At 38.7% G+C, this 18,166-nt stretch overlaps 1 protein-coding gene across 7 annotated transcripts in view; it reads right to left on the reverse strand.

Annotated features, from left to right (window-relative positions):
* Positions 1 to 18,166, reverse strand: part of NEK1 (NIMA related kinase 1) — a 233,037-nt gene that overhangs the window by 67,480 nt on the left and 147,391 nt on the right. For 5 of the 7 annotated variants that reach the window (XM_079926984.1, XM_079926982.1, XM_079926986.1 and 2 more), the window contains 4 exons: positions 17,698 to 17,781; positions 17,203 to 17,280; positions 16,541 to 16,636; positions 289 to 420 (listed from right to left, as the gene is read on the reverse strand). In XM_079926984.1, coding sequence (XP_079783110.1) covers positions 289 to 420; positions 16,541 to 16,636; positions 17,203 to 17,280; positions 17,698 to 17,781 — 390 coding nt within the window. Of the gene's footprint in view, positions 1 to 288; positions 421 to 16,540; positions 16,637 to 17,202; positions 17,281 to 17,693; positions 17,782 to 18,166 lie in introns of all 7 variants that reach the window. The other 2 variants (XM_079926983.1, XM_079926985.1) reach the window with 2 other exon arrangements.

Genomic DNA, 18,166 nt, shown 5'->3' on the forward strand with positions numbered 1-18,166 from the left:
TTTTCTGCATTGTTTTTCATACATTTCTGTATTTTTTTTGTCCAACAGTCTTTTAAAGTAAAAAAGAGAATCATTTCAATATATTCTTACCTACCAGGTGGTCTTAGATATAAAACCTAAGACCAGTGAGCCTCCAATATTCAGAGTAAACCACACATGAAAATCTTAAGAAGTAATTTTTTCCCTAGAAAAACTTAATGGGATATTAGGAATTAATGTAATTTCATTAAATTTAATCCTTTTAATAATCTTTTGACTTTGAGGAGTTCTAGATTTTATGAAACTTACCATACCCACTTCTTTCAAAGCAGAAGTCACAGAAATAACAGGTCTCATCTGTTGCTTTGATGGAGAGCCACTTGTTTCCTGCTGTCCTGAAGGTGGAGACACATCAGAGTTCTTTATTCCTTTGGCCACCAACTGTAACAAAGAATGTAAGTACATTGGGGAATTCATATTTGCATGAAGAGGTAAATGGTGTATATAAGGTCACTGCCTACATACTCTAACCACAAGGAGTTTTCTTCATTCCTCAAGTTTTTTTGTGCAAAAGGCAATGTACTAGGTGCTGGGGAAAGATCAGCGGACACAGAGAAACATCTCTGGCCTCACATGTAAACCTAATCATGCACCATGTGGTACTAAATAACTCCTTTCCATTGCATTAACAATGTTTCACAGCCTTCTAAAAGATTAAACATTAGTCCTCTTACTCTAATTTTAATCCATTATAAAATTTGGTGAAAAAAAGAGATTATTTACTAATCTTATACTTCAAAAAGAAATGGTTCTGCAAATTCTACAAGTTTGGCACAGTCTTAAAGTCTGAATATCAATTACCCAACATGAGAGCCCTGATTATAAAAATGTCAACATAAATAAGAAAGGAAGAATTGAAAATTACAGGTAATAAGATTTACTTCACTAAAAATACCATTTGTTATATTCATATATGTTTTTGCTTTTATCTTGACATTTAGACTCTGTAAACAATGTGAAATGATGTTCTGAACTTTCAGTAAATATAAGGAAATGGCATTTCGCAGTATGCTCACAGGAACATGGCAGCAAGTCACTCCCAACTTCTATCTCTTCTTCAAACCAGTAAACAAGAATTTCTGTTGAGTAAATACCAATATTTCAAACACAATATTTATTGAGCATCTTCTAAGCATAAGACAGTAATCCAATTCTAATATTTACTTTTCTGTACTTTCATTTTACACCAATATCTGTTTTGCTCAAAAGGAGATGGAAATAGCTAACACAGTATTGAAGGAGAAGAACTAAGTTGGAGGAATGATACTACCTGACTTCAAGACTTACTAGAAACTACACTAATCAAGATAGTGTGACACTAATGAAAGTAGAGCAAACAAATCAACTGAACAGAACAGAGCCCAGAAATAGAGTCAACTAACATTTAACAAAGGAGCAAAGGCAATTCAGTGGAGAAAGGACAGTCTTCTTAGCAACAAGTGGTGCTGGAGTAACTGGACCCCCACAGGCAAACAAACAACCTTACACCCTTCACAGATCTTAACTCACAATTGATTACAGACCTACATGTAAAACTCAAAACTATAAAACTCCTAAAAGATAACATAGGAGAAAATCCAGGTGACCCTGGGTTTGGCAATGACTTTTTAGATATAACACCAAAGGCACAACCATGAAAGAGAATTAATAAGCTGGTTTCATCAATATTAAAAACTTCTGCTCTGTGAAAGACATTGTCAAAAGAATGAGAAGACAAGCCACAGACTGGGAGAACATATTTACAAACGAAATAAAAACAAAGGACTGTTAATCAAAATACACAAAAAACTCTTAAAACTCAAAAATATGAAAACCCAATTAAAAAATGAGCAAACAACTACTGAGCCCACATGCCACAACTACTGAAGCCCAAGCACCTAGAGCCCATGCTCCACAACAAGAGAAGCCACCGCAATGAGAAGCCTGCGCACCACAACGAAGAGTAGCCCCCGCTCGCCACAACTAGGGAAAGCCCCCGCGCAGCAACGAAGACCTAACACAGCCGAACATAAATAAATTAAATAAATTTAAAAAAAACGGGGGCAAAAGATCTGAACAGACACCTCACCAAAGAAGATACAGAAGGCAATGAAGCCTATGAAAAGATGCTCCACATCATATGACATTAGGGAACTGCAAATTAAAACAAGGTAACACCACTGCACACCTACTATGGTGGCTAAAACCCACAGCAGTGACAACAACAAATGCTGCTGAACGATGTGGAGCAACAGGAACTCTCAGTCCACATGGGTGGGAACGCAAAATGGCACAGCCACTTTGGAAGACAGTTTGGTGGTTTCTTACACAACTAAGTATACTCTTACTCCATACAATCACAACTGGGCTCCCTGGCATATACTCAGGATGAGTTGGAATCTTATGTCTACACAGAAACTTGCACACAGATGTTTACAGCAGTTTTATTTGTAATTGCCAAAACTTGGAAGCAACCAAGATGAATGGATTAAAAAACCAGTACATACATGGAAGAGTATTCAGTGCTAAAAAGAAATGAGGTATCTAGCCATGCAAACACAAGGAGGAACCCTAAATGCATATTCCTGAGTGAGAGAAGTCAGTCTGAAAGGCTACCTCCTTTAAGTTTCTAGCCATATGACATTCTGAAAAAGGCAAAACTACAGAGACAGTAAAGAGATCAGTGGTCGCAGGGGCTGGTGAGGGAGTGGGGGTGGGTGGGAGGGATGAGCAGGCAGAGCACAGAGGGCTTGCAGGGCCTGAAGACACCATATATGATGCTATAATGATGGATACATGTCATTATACATTTCTCCAAACCACAGAAGGCACAACACTAACAATGAACCATACTGTAAACTATGAACTTTCGGTGAGGATGTGTCCATGCAGGTCCATCCACTGTAACAAATGTACCATCTAGTGGGGGATGTTGATAATGGGGGAGGCTGTATGCATGTGGGGGACAAGGGGGTACATGGGAAATCTCTGCACTGTCCTTTCAATTCTGCGGTGAACCTAAAAATGCTCCAAAGAAAATAAAGTCCTTATTAAAACAAGAAGAGGAAGATGGAAACATTGCTTTAATCCCACAGTTCAGCACTGTTGAAGTATACTGATATTTAATGTTATTATAAATAACTTAAAAAAAATCTAGAGCTCACAAAACTGAGTATTATCTACCTGAAAAATTATATAGAAACGTGTTAAAACTTTGATTGTCTTATTACCATAGATTCTGAGGAAATATAAGCATACGTCAATTGGCTCTGATCAAATAGCAGCACTTTTAAGAAAGTATGTTACTTCCCTAGATGATTACTTTGAAGGAAACAAATTAATCTGCCATTTTATTTAAATCAGTAATTACTGATTGGAGAATCTGAGAATTATTTGAGGGTTACAGCTCAATCAAGTTAGGAAAAAACCCGGTATATAATAGACCAGAACTAATTGCAGTAAGCAATTTTCAAAAAAGGAGGAAACACCAAAATGATGACAAAGTGCTTTCTCTGAAAGGACTATAAACTAGAAGAGAACAGGGAACAGATAAATCAATCAGCATGCTGCAGTGAAATAAAGTGGGCAGATGTGTGCTCAGTGCTCTGGGGAAGAAGGAACTCCAGCCCAGGGAAAGAGTGTGAGGTCGGGCAGCCCCGCACACAGCCCCGCGAGTGCACACAGGCAGGAGGGGCCCACAGCTCTGGCCCACCTGCCCTCAGTGTTTCTTAGCCTCTCTGGACCCCAAACCTCTCTAAGATGGGAATGCGGTACTCACTGGATTAAATGTGTAAAGTGCACAGCTGTGTGCCTAATAAATAGTAGTAGTTATTATAGTTCAGCAAACACTTATTTAGTTTCCATTAAATAGGGTTATTTGCCTTAAACACTCAGAATCCGGTTTCAGTCCCTGACGAGATGAAGAAGTTTACACAAAGCAAGTTTCTGATCTCTAGAGCACAGCACAGAACAAAACCCTCCTATCAGTGCAGAATCAGAAATGAAAGTGTTAGCACCGTATGCAAAGGTTTTATAGAAGTCAGTATGAAGCAGAAACCTGAAACACAAATACCTTACATTACAAATTTTTAAAAATCTAAGATAAAAAAGTGATCAAGAGTAATTTAATTGTATGAATAAACAAGAGTGATAATATGAATTTAGTCAATTTCACTGAAGTAAGAATAGCACCAACCTCCCTTCTCAGCCTCCGATACAATTTTCATTGATGCTTACAGAGACTATCTCAAAAGTCATTCCCAAAATCACTGGTCAGCTGCCTAGAATAAGAACATTAAGGAAACTCTTAATAAAAGAAAATAAAATTCACCCATATACCCCTGCTCTGGCTAATTGCATTTCATTTATCTATAGTTCTTTTTAATGTTTATCCACACACACACACATAATTCTTATACAATTTAAACAAGACACTGGCACAACTCTCTGAAACTGGAGATATGTGACCTAAGAAGAATTTAAAAACCTCTATGGAATACTTAGCAAATTTGTCCTTAGTTAATGGCAAAAGTCACATATAAAGGGATTGAAAACCCTTTATTTTGACCTTATAGTCTTAAGTTGTAAAATATATTAGAGTCATTCCTATATTAGTCTCAACCTTAAGAGAAACCTCAAGTAACAGAAAAAAAATCTGCTTATTGATAAAGTGCTATGAGTTAAACAGGGCCTGAGACCAATGACAATCAAATTCAGTCCAGCAGGACTATCTCTGTTAAATTCTCTGCACGCTACTCATCTTTGAAAGGAAGTCTTTTCTTTTAATCAACAAAAGGCAATTTAATGAAGAAAAAGTTTCACACATGACTATTAAAATTCTACTCTGTAGTATATTAAAATCTGTCTTGCTGCCATACATATGGCTAACGACTGGTACAGACAGAGTCTCTAAGACATCTGATTCACTGTGTAAGAAAGTCATTGGCACCTTTATAAGAAGGATCGTCTGCAGCCTTCAGGAAACGCTTACGTTCTATAATCAAACATGTACTAGTCTCTCCCCGGGTCAGCTAAGCTAAACATAGCAAAAGAACCTGAGATAACAAACAAGCAAAGAAAGATATATGAAATCTAAAGCAAAGAACAAAAACAAACAGAACACCCAACTGACTCTTAGAAATACTTTATAACAAAACTAATTCAGTTATTGAAAAATTAAGGGTAATTCAGGGTAACTACCGAGACGTGGTAACACCTTTATAAGCCAAGGTAACACACATCAGTAACTTACTAGCGCAGGAGAACTTGGGCCTTCTGTGTAAACATCATGGATATATTATTTTTAGCCAGAAACGTTAATGCTATTCAGTATTAACCAGACCTTGAGATAGAAGATAATAATGTATCTTTAAATTTGTCAAAAGAGAAAACATTAGATTGAGCCCTTAATTCAGAAAGATGACTGAATATGGTAAAACAACACAAAAATTAATTAAGAAAACAAAACAAAGTTTCATAGAAGAAAAAACCATAAAACAAAAAACAAATAACCCAATTTTGTTACAAATTGATCACCTGGTTATGTCTAGAATACTACTTTATTGTAACAGTTCTTCAAAATTCAAAGTTTAAAAAACAAAATTGCATTAGGACACTAATGCACAAGTCAACACTGACTTGAAAGTTTCATAAGTCAGGTTTAAGAAACAAATTGCTTTAGAAGATTTTTTTTCCCCTAGCTATTTTATCACCGTTTATTTTATCAGGTTAATAAATTCAAGACTTTTTCATACTGCTTATATTTCCACAAGATTTTTAATTATCACTGTAAAACTCCTTCTATTTTATCTGTTAGTTTTACTATTTGCTGAAAAATTAACCAGCAATGCCACCTAATGACAAAACTAAAAATTTCACCAAATACTGAGGCCAGGTCTATAAATACATGGAATTATAAGTTTAGCTACTATTGAAGTATAAATATAAATACTATTTCATCTCTATATGCTGAATGACTAGTAAGATTTTAATGTATATTAGAAAAATTTTATTAAATGCGCTGATTTAATATTTTGAGTACAGAGCAAGTTCACACATAATTTTATGTAGCCTAAAGATACATCTTGGCCAAATGTTAGCAAATTCATATTTAACTTCTCAAAGCCTTGTCTTTGAAGTACCAAACATGTAAGTGTTTGTATCTGAATTTTTTTTCTGAACTAGCACTACTATAATGCATTTGTAAGCATGTCTGAGAATAGGAACATGCCGAGGTAGCCAGAAGGGTAAGTGCGTCCACCCTAGGGGAGGCTTTGTAGGCCTATGTGGCAGCTCTAGAGAACACGACAAAGACAGAACACAAATGAAATACACAAGAAAGGGTTCAACGCAATTCAAAAGAAACTCGTACTCAAAATATAGTCTCTGAATTTCCCTAATTCTATTTTTCACTGAATTTTAGATTACTAAATATATTGCTACCATTTTAAAAAACTGAACCTATCTTCCTTGTATGTTTTACTTACAATATGAGCATATACGCTGCCTGGGAAAAGCAACATTGTTATTTGGGTGGAAAACCTCTATCATCACACATGAAAATCATTCTCCATTCTAAAGTCCTATTTAGTACTACAATTTTTACCACTAAGTGTGCCAAAAAGAAAAATTTATAAAATTGGGTATACATGCCAAAGAATCCGAATAATTAAGGCAGTGATTTTTACCGTTTGTTAGATCAAGGATACTCTTAAGAATCCAATTAAAGATAGGTGGTCTTACTGGGTAAAAATGTATCAACATACATACAATCAAACCTTTAATGCACATTTCCGGGAGTGGAATAATGCTAAGCCCAACCTGAAATACCATGTTAGCCACTCCTGAGTTAGAGTAGGAACGGACACATAAGTACCTATAATACATCTAGCTTGTGCTAAATTAGACTTCCTGTTCAAACAATTACTTGGTAAAATAACTTTTATCCACTCTTGTAGATTAAACTGGACCTAAGTACTTACACTGTGAAGGTTATTTTTCAAGGCAACATTGAGACACAACAACATTAGAGATGGATGAGGCAATCAAGGCCCCCAAACATTGAGGCAGTCCCCCAAACAGGCTAACTAACTGGCAGAGCTGAGACTAGACCCAGGTCTCCTGACTCCCAGCCTGCCGCTGTCCTCACCACTCCAGCACAGCTCTGCACAGCACGAGCCACAGAATTCCTGGTGAACTCACTGCTGCTGCTATTCGCCAGGTCCCATGCAGAGCACGATACCCAATCAATCTGTTAAGGTTCTTTGGCTGAAAGCAACAGAAACTAACTCTGGGGGAAGGAGATGCGGGGGATGGAGTTGGAAGAGAGGAGGGGAGCGGGGAGAAGAGAGAAGAGAGCTGTAGGCGGATCACAAAGCAAAGGGAAGCCCTCCACGAGAAGAGAACAGGAGCCGGGGTAGCTGCATGGATCTGGCAGCAGAAGCTCACTCCTGCCTTCACCAGGTTCTCTCGCTTGATTAAATCAACTCCAACTTCTAACCTGCTCAAACTTCACGCCCTGGAGAAGGTCCAGCTGGTCCACCTTAGATCACCGGCCTGTGCCGCAGCTGGGAGAAGCCAGGGCACCTTGTTCAACGGTCTTTCCAAAAGTGCACACAATGAAATAATTCTCCCAAACGAAAGGGGGCTGCTTGCCTGTTGCACCTCAAAAGCCAGGCTCACTGCCACAGTTTAATTAATGTCGCCACCGTAAAACCCTTTGTGAAAAAACATGAGGAAATACAAAGTTGTGCTGCACTAGGAACTAGTATTATCTATCAGGAATATAGCCATAATATCTGTCATTTGTGTGCGCTTTAGAACTATCTAAGACAGATCTACCATTAAAATTTAAAAAAATTTACACTGGTTTTACATGGCTTAGAGAGCCAAGACTTCTACGGGAGCTTTTCCTGGACTGTACTATAAGCATGTGGTTGCTCGTGCAAGTGTACTGGTGGGTGTATGAGGTCTAGGGCAGCCTCTGGCAGAAGAGGCTGGGCTCCAGCTGCCATCTGAGGAGTCAGAATTGCTCCTGTGCACGTGTGCAGCTGCCCAGCAATAAAGGTCTTATGATAAGAATGCAGAGCACCTGCTCAAAGCCAAGCCACCACTGGACACAGTCTGTAAAGTACACTTGCTGGAACATAACACCTAACAGTGCTTCCAGAGGTGCTCCCCTTCCCCTCCTCCACCAACTGAGGACACTCTGCTCCTGCTGCTTGGGGAAAGCCAGCCTGATGTCAGGAAGATCATCAGAGGATTCCTCGGCATAAGTGGAATCCTGATTCTCTTTGATGTTCTTGAATCCTTTGATGTCAAACATATATTTCAGAGACCTCTGGAACTCTGTTAATATCCAGTGAGACTTGGCTCAGAGAGCATGATTCCAAAGTGACCTCAGGATGTGTCTATTTAGATGGATGAGATTAGATGGCGAGACTAAGGAGAGAAGATTCTGAGGTAGCCAAGATGAGGGCAGTGTGTCCACCCTGGGGGAAGCTTATAGGCCTGTGTCCGAAGAATGGGACAAACACAGACATGAAATACACAACGAAGAGTGAAATGCAATAAAAGAGGAAGTCATCATATTCAAAACACAGTCTCTGACCTAACCAAGGAGCAGACATTCACCAACATGCCGCCTGAATTGATGCGAAGAAGTGTGTAGACTGGGCACCAGGCTGTGACAGCTTAGATGACGGGGTCACGACCTCACCCAACGGGCAGCACAGTGAGGAACAAGTGATGGAAAGGAAGCCTGCTTGGGGAACTGCGCTTTAGAAAACCATCCTACAAGATGTGCTCAAGACCACGTTTAAACATGCTTGTGGGCTATGTTTCAACCCACCAAGGGCAGATTTTGGGAAAGAAATATAATGACAAACCTCATGCTTGCGTTCTCTGAGATATACTAACTTGAGCTGTTAGAAGTGTGACGTTCTAAATCACGAACCTGAGCGGTGCCTATGTGACTGGGAGAAAAGGAAACATCTCCCAGTGATCAAGGTGCTCTTCCAGGGTCCCACGTGCCAACCACAACATGAACGATGACACAGCCATCTGCTCCGCCTTGTGTAAGGAACCATACAAGGTGCATATACAGGCAGCACAGTGAGGGCCTCTGCAGGCACACCGAGGGGACAGACGTGGAGCACTGACCCACCTCTAAGACTCCAGGGTGTCACCACGCAGGCTGCTGTCATCAAATACTCAGAAGCCCCGTGCAGCTCTGCATAACAGATCACATTCTTAAAATAAGGCTAATCTGCACTAAGCATAAGCTCCTCACTGTATTTAATGGCTACCTTCCTCTCACAATCACCTTCATGTGCTATGCAGACGGCCAGAATGGATTACTAAAGACTAAACTATAAACTAGGAGGGAGCGATGGCCCTTAAAGCTTGCAACTGCGATCCTGCAGCTGAACACAAGGATGACAGCAGCAGGCTCAACCCAAGGAAAGCTGATTAAAAAGGATACACAGGCAGTTTCATAATGAGTCACCCTGATAGAAACTGCCCCACTGTGCAAATCAGCAAAGGACGAAATGTTTCTGTTTCCTGGGCCCAAGAGAACAAAAGTAGACTGTTCCGCATGCCACTATACAGAGGCCACCAAAGCTAAGCTCACCCTCTTTTCCACATCAGGTAAGTTTGCAAGGATTTGGCTAAGAGGACAAATTACTAGCTCTGACTATGAAGATGAGATATTTCTACTTCTGACAAATGTGGTTGCTACAACATTCTCTTGCAGAAGAGGCAATAAGTTAGCACAGCAATTATTTCATACTCACACCATAACATAGGAAATGAAATAGCCACCCAAGTCCAGAAAGAACGGAGAATGCCAGGTAGGATAAACCCAAGGAGAAACACGCTGAGACACACAGTGATCAAACTGACAAAAATTAAAGACAAAGAAAAATTACTGAAAGCAACAAGGGAAAAATGACAAATAACATACAAGGAACTTCCATAAGGTTAATAGCTGATTTCTCAGCAGAAACTCTACAAACCAGAAGGGAGTGGCACGATATATTTAAAGTGATGAAAGGGAAGAATCTACAACCAAGATTACTCTATCCAGCAAAGATCTCATTCAGATTTGATGGAGAAATCAAAAGCTTTATAGACAAGCAAAAGCTATGAGAATTCAGCACCACCAAACCAGCCCTACAACAAATGCTAAAGGAATTTCTCTAAGTGGGAAACATAAGAGAAGAAAAGGACCCACAATAACAAACCCATGGGTTTCCCTGGTGGCGCACTGGTTAAGAGTCCGCCTGCCAATGCAGGGGACACGGGTTCGTGCCCCGGTCCGGGGAAGATCCCACATGCCACGGAGCGGCTGGGCCCCTGAGCCATGGCCGCTGAGCCTGCGCGTCCGGAGCCTGTGCTCCACCATGGGAGAGGCCACACAGTGAGAGGCCTGTGTACCGCAAAAGAAAACCAAAACATAACAATTATGAAAATGGTAATAGGAACATACATATCAATAAGTACCTTAAACGTAAATGGATTAAATACTCCAACCAAAAGACAAGGCTCGCTGAATGGATACAAAAATAAGACCCATCTATATGCCATCAACAAGAGACCCACTTCAGACCTAGGGACACATACAGACTGAAAGTGAGGGGATGGAAAAAGATATTCCATGGAAATGGAAATCAAAAGAAAGCTGGAGTAGCGATTCTCACATCAGACAAAACAGACTTTAAAATAAAGAATGTTAAAAGAGACAAGGAAGGACACTACATAGTGATCAAGGGATCAATCCAAGTAGATATAACACTTAGAAATATATACACACCCAACACAGGAGCACCTCAATAAATAAGGCAACTGCTAACAACTATAAAAGAGGAACTCAACAGTAACACAATAGTAGTGGGGGACTTTAACACTTCACTTACACCAATGGACAGATCATCCAGACAGAAAATTAATAAGGAAACACAGCTTTAAATGACACAATAGACCAGATAGGTTTTGTTGATACTTATAGGACATTCCATCCAAAAACAGCAGATTACATTTTCTTCTCAAGTGCACATGGAACATTCTCCAGGATAGATCACATCTTTGGTCACAAATCAAGCCTCAGTAAATTTAAGAAAACTGAAATCATATCAAGTATCTTTTCTGAACACAACGCTATGAGATTAGAAATCAATTACAGGGAAAAAAACGTAAAAAACACAAACACATGGAGGCTAAACAATACGTTACTAAATAACCAAGAGATCACTGAAGAAATCAAAGAGGAAATCAAAAAATAACTAGAGACAAATGACAACGAAAACACGACAATTCAAAACCTATGGGATACAGCAAAAGCAGTTCTAAGAGGGAAGTTTATAGCAATATGAGCCTGCCTCAAGAAACAAAAAAAATCTCAGTCTATAACCTTACACCTAAAGGAACTAGAGAAAGAAGAACAAACAAAACCCAAAGTTAGCAGAAGGAAAGAAAGCATAAAGATCAGATCAGAAATAAATGAAAAAGAAATGAAGGAAACAATAGCAAAGATCAATAAAACTAAAAGCTGGTTCTTTGAGAAGATAAACAAAATTGATAAACCATTAGCCAGACTCATCAAGAAAAAAAGGGAGAAGACTCAAATCAATAGAATTAGAAATGAAAAAGGAGAAGTAACAACTGACACCACAGAAATACAAAAGATCATGAGAGATTACTACAAGCAACTCTATGCCAATAAAATGGACAACCTGGAAGAAATGGACAAATTCTTAGAAAAGCACAACCTTCGGAGACTGAACCAGGGAGAAATAGAAAATATGAACAGACCAATCACAAGCACTGAAATTGAAACTGTGATTAAAAATCTTCCAACAGGGCTTCCCTGGTGGCACAGGGGTTGGGATTCCGCCTGCCGATGCAGAGCACACGGGTTCGTTCCCCGTTCCAGGAGGATCTCACATGCCGCGGAGTGGCTGGGCCTGTGAGCCGTGGCCGCTGAGCCTGTGCGTCCGGAGCCTGTGCTCCGCAACGGGAGAGGCCACAACAGAGAGAGGCCAATGTACCGGGAAAAAAAAAAAAAATCCAACAAACAAAAGTCCAGGACCAGATGGTTTCACAGGTGAATTCTAGCAAACATTTAGAGAAGACCTAACACCCATCCTTCTCAAACTCTTCCAGAAAATTGCAGAGGAAGGAACACTCCCAAACTCATTCTACGAGGCCACCATCACCGTGATACAAAAACCAGACAAAGACTACAAAAAAGGAATATTTCACACCAATATCACTGGTGATTACAGATGCAAAAATGCTCAACAAAATACTAGCAAACAGAATCCAACAACATATTAAAAGGATCATACACCATGATCAAGTGGGATTTATCCCAGGGATGCAAGGATTCTTCAATATACGCAAATCAATCAATGTGATACACCATATTAACAAATTGAAGAATAAAAACTATATGATCATCTAAATAGATGCAGAAAAAGCTTTTGACAAAATTCAACACCCATTTATGATAAAAAATCTCCAGAAAGTGGGCAAAGAGGGAACCTATCTCAACATAATGAAGGCCATATATGACAAACCCACAGCCAACATCATTCTCAGTGATGAAAAACTGAAAGCATTTCCTCTAAGATCAGGAACAAGACAAGGATGTCCACTCTCGCCACTATGATTCAACATACTTTTGGAAGTGCTAGCCATGGCAATCAGAGAAGAAAAAGAAATAAAATAAAATAGAAGAAATACAAATTGGAAAAGAAGAAGTAAAACTGTCACTGTTGGCAGATGACATGATACTATACATAGAGAATCCTAAAGATGCTACCAGAAAACTACTAGAGCTAATCAATGAATTTGGTAAAGTTTCAGGATACAAAATTAATGCACAGAAATCTCTTGCATTCCTATACACTAATAATGAAAAATCTGAAAGAGAAATTAAGGAAACCTTCCCATTTCCCACTGCAACAAAAAGAATAAAATACCTAGGAATAAACCTACCTAGGGAGACAAAAGACCTGTATGCAGAAAACTCTAAGACACTGGTGAAAGAAATGAAAGATGATACAAATAGGTGGAGAGATATACCATTTTCTTGGATTGGAAGAATCAATATTGTTAAAATGACTATACTACTACCCAAAGCAATCTACAGATTCAATGCAATCCCTATCAAATTACCAATGGCATTTTTTACAGAACTAGAACAAAAAATCTTAAAATTTGTATGGAGACACAAAAGGCCCCGAATAGCCAAAGCAGTCTTGAGGGGAAATAAACAGAGCTGGAAGAATCAGACTCCCTGACTTCAGACTATACTACAAAGCTACAGTAATCAAGACAATATGGTACTGGCACAAAAAGAGAAATATAGATCAATGGAACAGGATAGAAAGTCCAGAAATAAACCCACACACCTATGGTCAACTAGTCTATGACAAAGGAGGCAAGTATATACAAAGGAGAAAAGACAGCCTCCTCAATAAGTGATTCTGGGAAAACTGGACAGCTACATGTAAAAGAATGAAATTAGAACACTCCTTAATACCATGCATAAAAATAAAACCAAGATGGATTAGAGATCTAAATGTTAGGCCGGACAGTATAAAACTCTCAGAGGAAAACATAGGAAGAACACGCTTTGACATAAATCACAGCAAGATCTTTTTTGATCCACCTCGTAGAGTAATGGAAATAAAAACAAAAATAAACAAATGGGACCTAATGAAACTTAAAAGCTTTTGCAAAGCAAAGTAGAAACAAGACAAAAAGACAACCCTCAGAATGGGAGAAAATATTTGCAAACCAATCAACAGACAAAGGATTTATCTCCAAAATATACAAACAGCTCATGAAGTTCAATATTAAAAAAAAACAAACAACCCAATCCACAAATGGGCAGAAGACCTAAATAGACATTTCTCCAAGGAAGACATACAGATGGCCAAGAAGCAAATGAAAAGCTGCACAACATCACTAATTATTAGAGAAATGTAAATCAAAACCACAATGAGGTATCACCTCACACCAGTTAGAACGGGCATCATCAGAAAATCTATAAACAATAAATGATGGAGAGGGTTGGAGAAAAGGAAACCCTCTTGCACTGTTGGTGGGAATGTAAACTGATACAGCCACTATGGAGAACAGTATGAAGGTTCCTTAAAAAACTAAAAATAGAATTACCATATGATCCAGCAATCCCACTACTGGGCATATACCCAGAGAAAACCATAATTCAAAAAGACACATGCACACCAATGTTCATTGCAGCACTATTTACAATGGCCAGGTCATGGAAGCAACCTAAATGCCCACTGACAGACAAATGGATAAAGAAGATGTGGTACATATATACAATGGAACATTCCTCAGCCATAAAAAAGGAACGAAACTGGGTCATTTGTACAGACGTGGATGCACCTAGAGACTGTCATATGGAGTGAAGTAAGTCAGAAAGAGAAAAACAAATATGGTATATTAACGCATATACGGGGAACCTAGAAAAATGGTACAGAGGAACTGGTCTGCAGGGCAGAAATAGAGACACAGATGTAGAGAACAAATGTATGGACACTAAGGGGGGGAAAGTGGCGGGGGTGGTGTTGGGATGAATTGGGAGATTGCGATTGACATATATACACTAATATGTATAAAATGGATAACTAGTAAGAACCTGCTATATAAAAAAGTTAAAAAAATGAAATGCAAAAAAAAAAAGGGGGAAAGTAAAAGCACTAGAATTAAAACATGATTTAAACAGCATAACAATCTGAAGCCAGGGAAGACTGGGACCAGTAGGCCAGAAGATAAGTACCAGATAATAGTAATTATGATCTGGGAGGAAGATGAGATACCCTGTGACAGTTATTGTCTCGTAGTCAAGACTTGTTCATGATGTGGCAAACAAGACGAGAGTTGTCCACTGTTGGACTCCAGAAACTACAGAGAAAAACAGTAACTAGCAGAGGGTGAGAAATTAAAATTGCTGGGAGGAGAAAACGAAAGGGAACTATCAAAACACCCTTAGACTTATTCTGATTTCTGGAGTTCTGTCCCTTTCACTCATGCTTCATAGCTAAATGGTTCTTTTTCTTTAGGAATATGGTACGAGAATCTCCCTATATATGACATCAACGGGTGGATTCAGAAGAAACACAATCATGTTAAGAGATAACACAAAAGACATCTGATAAAACGCCAAAACACAAGTCTGATAAAAACTGTAAAACCCAGACGTAAAATTATATTCCTTACTATTTTACCATACATAACAGAGAAATGACTAAAGTATTTCCATTAAAGACAGGAACAAAAGTATTATCCCTATTACTATTTAACTCTGTCCTAGAAGTTCTGGCCGATGCAGAAAGAATAAAGTGGTAATAAAAGGCAAAACTCAAAGAAGGCAGGGGAGTTAGGCGTACTGCCTATGAATACTAAGACTTTGATACCTGACAGGCACAGGTTCCTATCCCAATTCCATACTTCCTGAAAATGTGACCTCATCTAATTGTTTTATCTTTCTTTATCTGCTTTGTAAAGTCGTAAAGAGTAAGCAAAGCGACCCATGGGCAGTGGTTATAATTTGCCTTGCATACAATAAACAATTATGAACTGTAGCAATTACTGTTATGATGTATATCATGACTGCCTGTCAGTGATATTGTTGCATACTGAAACCCCTCAACATTGGTAGAACAGGCACACTCACTGCATAAGAGATAAGCAAAATCCAACAATTTCTCCAAATATCAGCACTATTCTGTTAGAAAAAACCAAACGTTTAAAAGCAGAAATGGAATTATAAACCATCAAGAAATGAGCTTTATAAGAAATATAACAAGTATGAGTTAAAAATGATCAAAATTATGTAAGAGATATAAAAGATACAAGTAAATGTAGATATTTAACACGCTTCTGGATAAAGACTATTATAAACACGTCAGTTCTTCTTAAGTTAATTTGTAGGTTTAAGGTAGTATGATCAAAATCCCAACAGGATTTAAGAAAAGAAAAAATAAAAAATATTACTCTAAACTGTACCTCTTAGAGAAAAAGAGAGCAAGTAAGTAAGGAAAACAAATGAAAAAGAAGAGTGAAGGGGAAATGAGGGAAGAAGCTTTCCAAGAATTAAATATATTCTAAACCCATAATTACAAGCACAACGGGGCCCTGGGGAACAGACGTGGAATCATCCTCCAGGACACACGGGCGTCTAGTCTCTCACAGGCAGCATTGCAGATCAGGGGCAGAAGAAACGTTGCAGGCACTAAGTGATGCTGGGACTTTGATTAGCTACTTGGCAATAAAAAAGACTAAATAAAACACATTGGGTTCTCACCTCAAATCAAACCCCAAAATAACTTCCATATGGATCGTCCTTAAATGATGACAGAGACAGAGAGATGTAGGGGAAATGAACGAGAGGGAGAAAATAGGACCACAGAACCATAAGGCTGGCGCAGCACGCAGTGAAAGCGGGCGGGCAGGAGCCCGGCAGGACGACAGGGGCAAGGCTCACATTCTCCTCCCACAGCTTCTTCTCTCTCTCGTACGCCTCCTTCCTCCTACGTTCTAGCTGCTCCTTCAGCACAGCCGCGCGGGCGCTCACCTGGGCCTGGAAATGAAGACAATCAGCACAGCTAGTGCCAGAAAGAAAGGCGCAGGTTTGCCTGTTTGTTTGTCCAGGTCTATAAAAATATTTCCTTATTGGCCAAAAAAAGTGGGTGTGTGTGGTTCCAGAACACAAACCTAAGCTGCATGCCCAGCACCTAAACGGGCTGCCAACACACAGCAGCTGCTCAGTAAGTACTTCTGGAATGAAAATAGATGCAGGTACAGTCAAATGGAAATAAAAATTTACAACTATGACTATTATGCACAAACTTGTCTTCACAGAAACAGAGATTATGTTTTTCACTTTTAGGGTTACCATTTTCTCTTCTTAAGGTTACTTGTGTGATAGTTTCATGTATTTATGCTGCTTCATCAAATTGCTCTCCATAAATATGACATGAAGAGAGCAAAATGCTATTTTTCAGAAATGGAAAAGTGAGGGATAAAAGGGAAAGAAAAGTTAAGGCAAGAGAATAAGTTGGTTTACTACGAAAGACTTAAGAACACAACTTTCTATCTCGGGTTTCCATTTCCTCTAGGAAAACCTGTATCACTTCCAGTACATACCTTCAGCACTTCCACTTTCTTACGCCTCACATCAGACTCCTCACTTCCTTCCTGTCCTTTGGAGCTGTCAGCTTCTTTCTACAAAATAAGTAGTGAGCAGACCACTTAGGACAGAACCGCAAACTCACTGTAGACTTCACATGAATAAACTAACATCTAAAAATGAAAAATGGCAAGTCGTTCATGGCTGCAACTGAACGCTCCACAACCGTCAACTCCTATGGACACTGAGAAAAAAGACAGAACAGAAAGATATAAAACGTACCATTTTATATGTCCATGGGTACCACTCACACTTTCCTCTCAGAATCCCCCCGGAACAAAAGGTCTTATCAATTTTAAGTCATATAAATATGATATACTGCAACACTATGTATAGTTTTCTGGTCTTTGACCTTCACTGTCTTCATCAGACTTTATTTTGTGTTAGTGGCACATAATCTCAGTGTATTATAATGTCATTCAATTACTTTTTGAAAAAGATTTTCAACCTGCCTTTTCACCACGAAGCTTCGCTCTAATCTGTTGGCGCTCATTGAAATTCTGCAGTCTTATTTGTCTCAGCCTTGCCAGATAAACCTACGAAGAGAAAAAAAACGCAACATTTTAATTAAAAAAAAAAAACACTACCGTTTTCATTGCTAAAATGTTTTTTATTTAAAGAAAAGTGTTAATGTGAATATAAGAAATAAAAGTTTTGAAATCTGGTTAATGGCAATGTAATATTAGCTTTCAAGTGTTTAATCTAGATCAATTTGTTTCTGAAAAGAAAAACAACACAATAACAAATTTTTAATTTTATCAAAAGAAAAGAAATTGAACTCAGAATTCTGAATAACAGTTATGGGGCAAAATTATGACACAGTATGTCAGTCAAAATATATTAACAGGTCCCTACAGACCTAAAGATCGTCCAGTCATTGTTAGGAATTTAAACCATGCAGGAAAGGAAGGCAATCAACTC

The sequence above is a fragment of the Stenella coeruleoalba genome (assembly GCF_951394435.1).
Source record: "Stenella coeruleoalba genome assembly, chromosome: 7".
In the NCBI taxonomy this organism is placed as follows: Eukaryota; Metazoa; Chordata; class Mammalia; order Artiodactyla; family Delphinidae; genus Stenella; species Stenella coeruleoalba.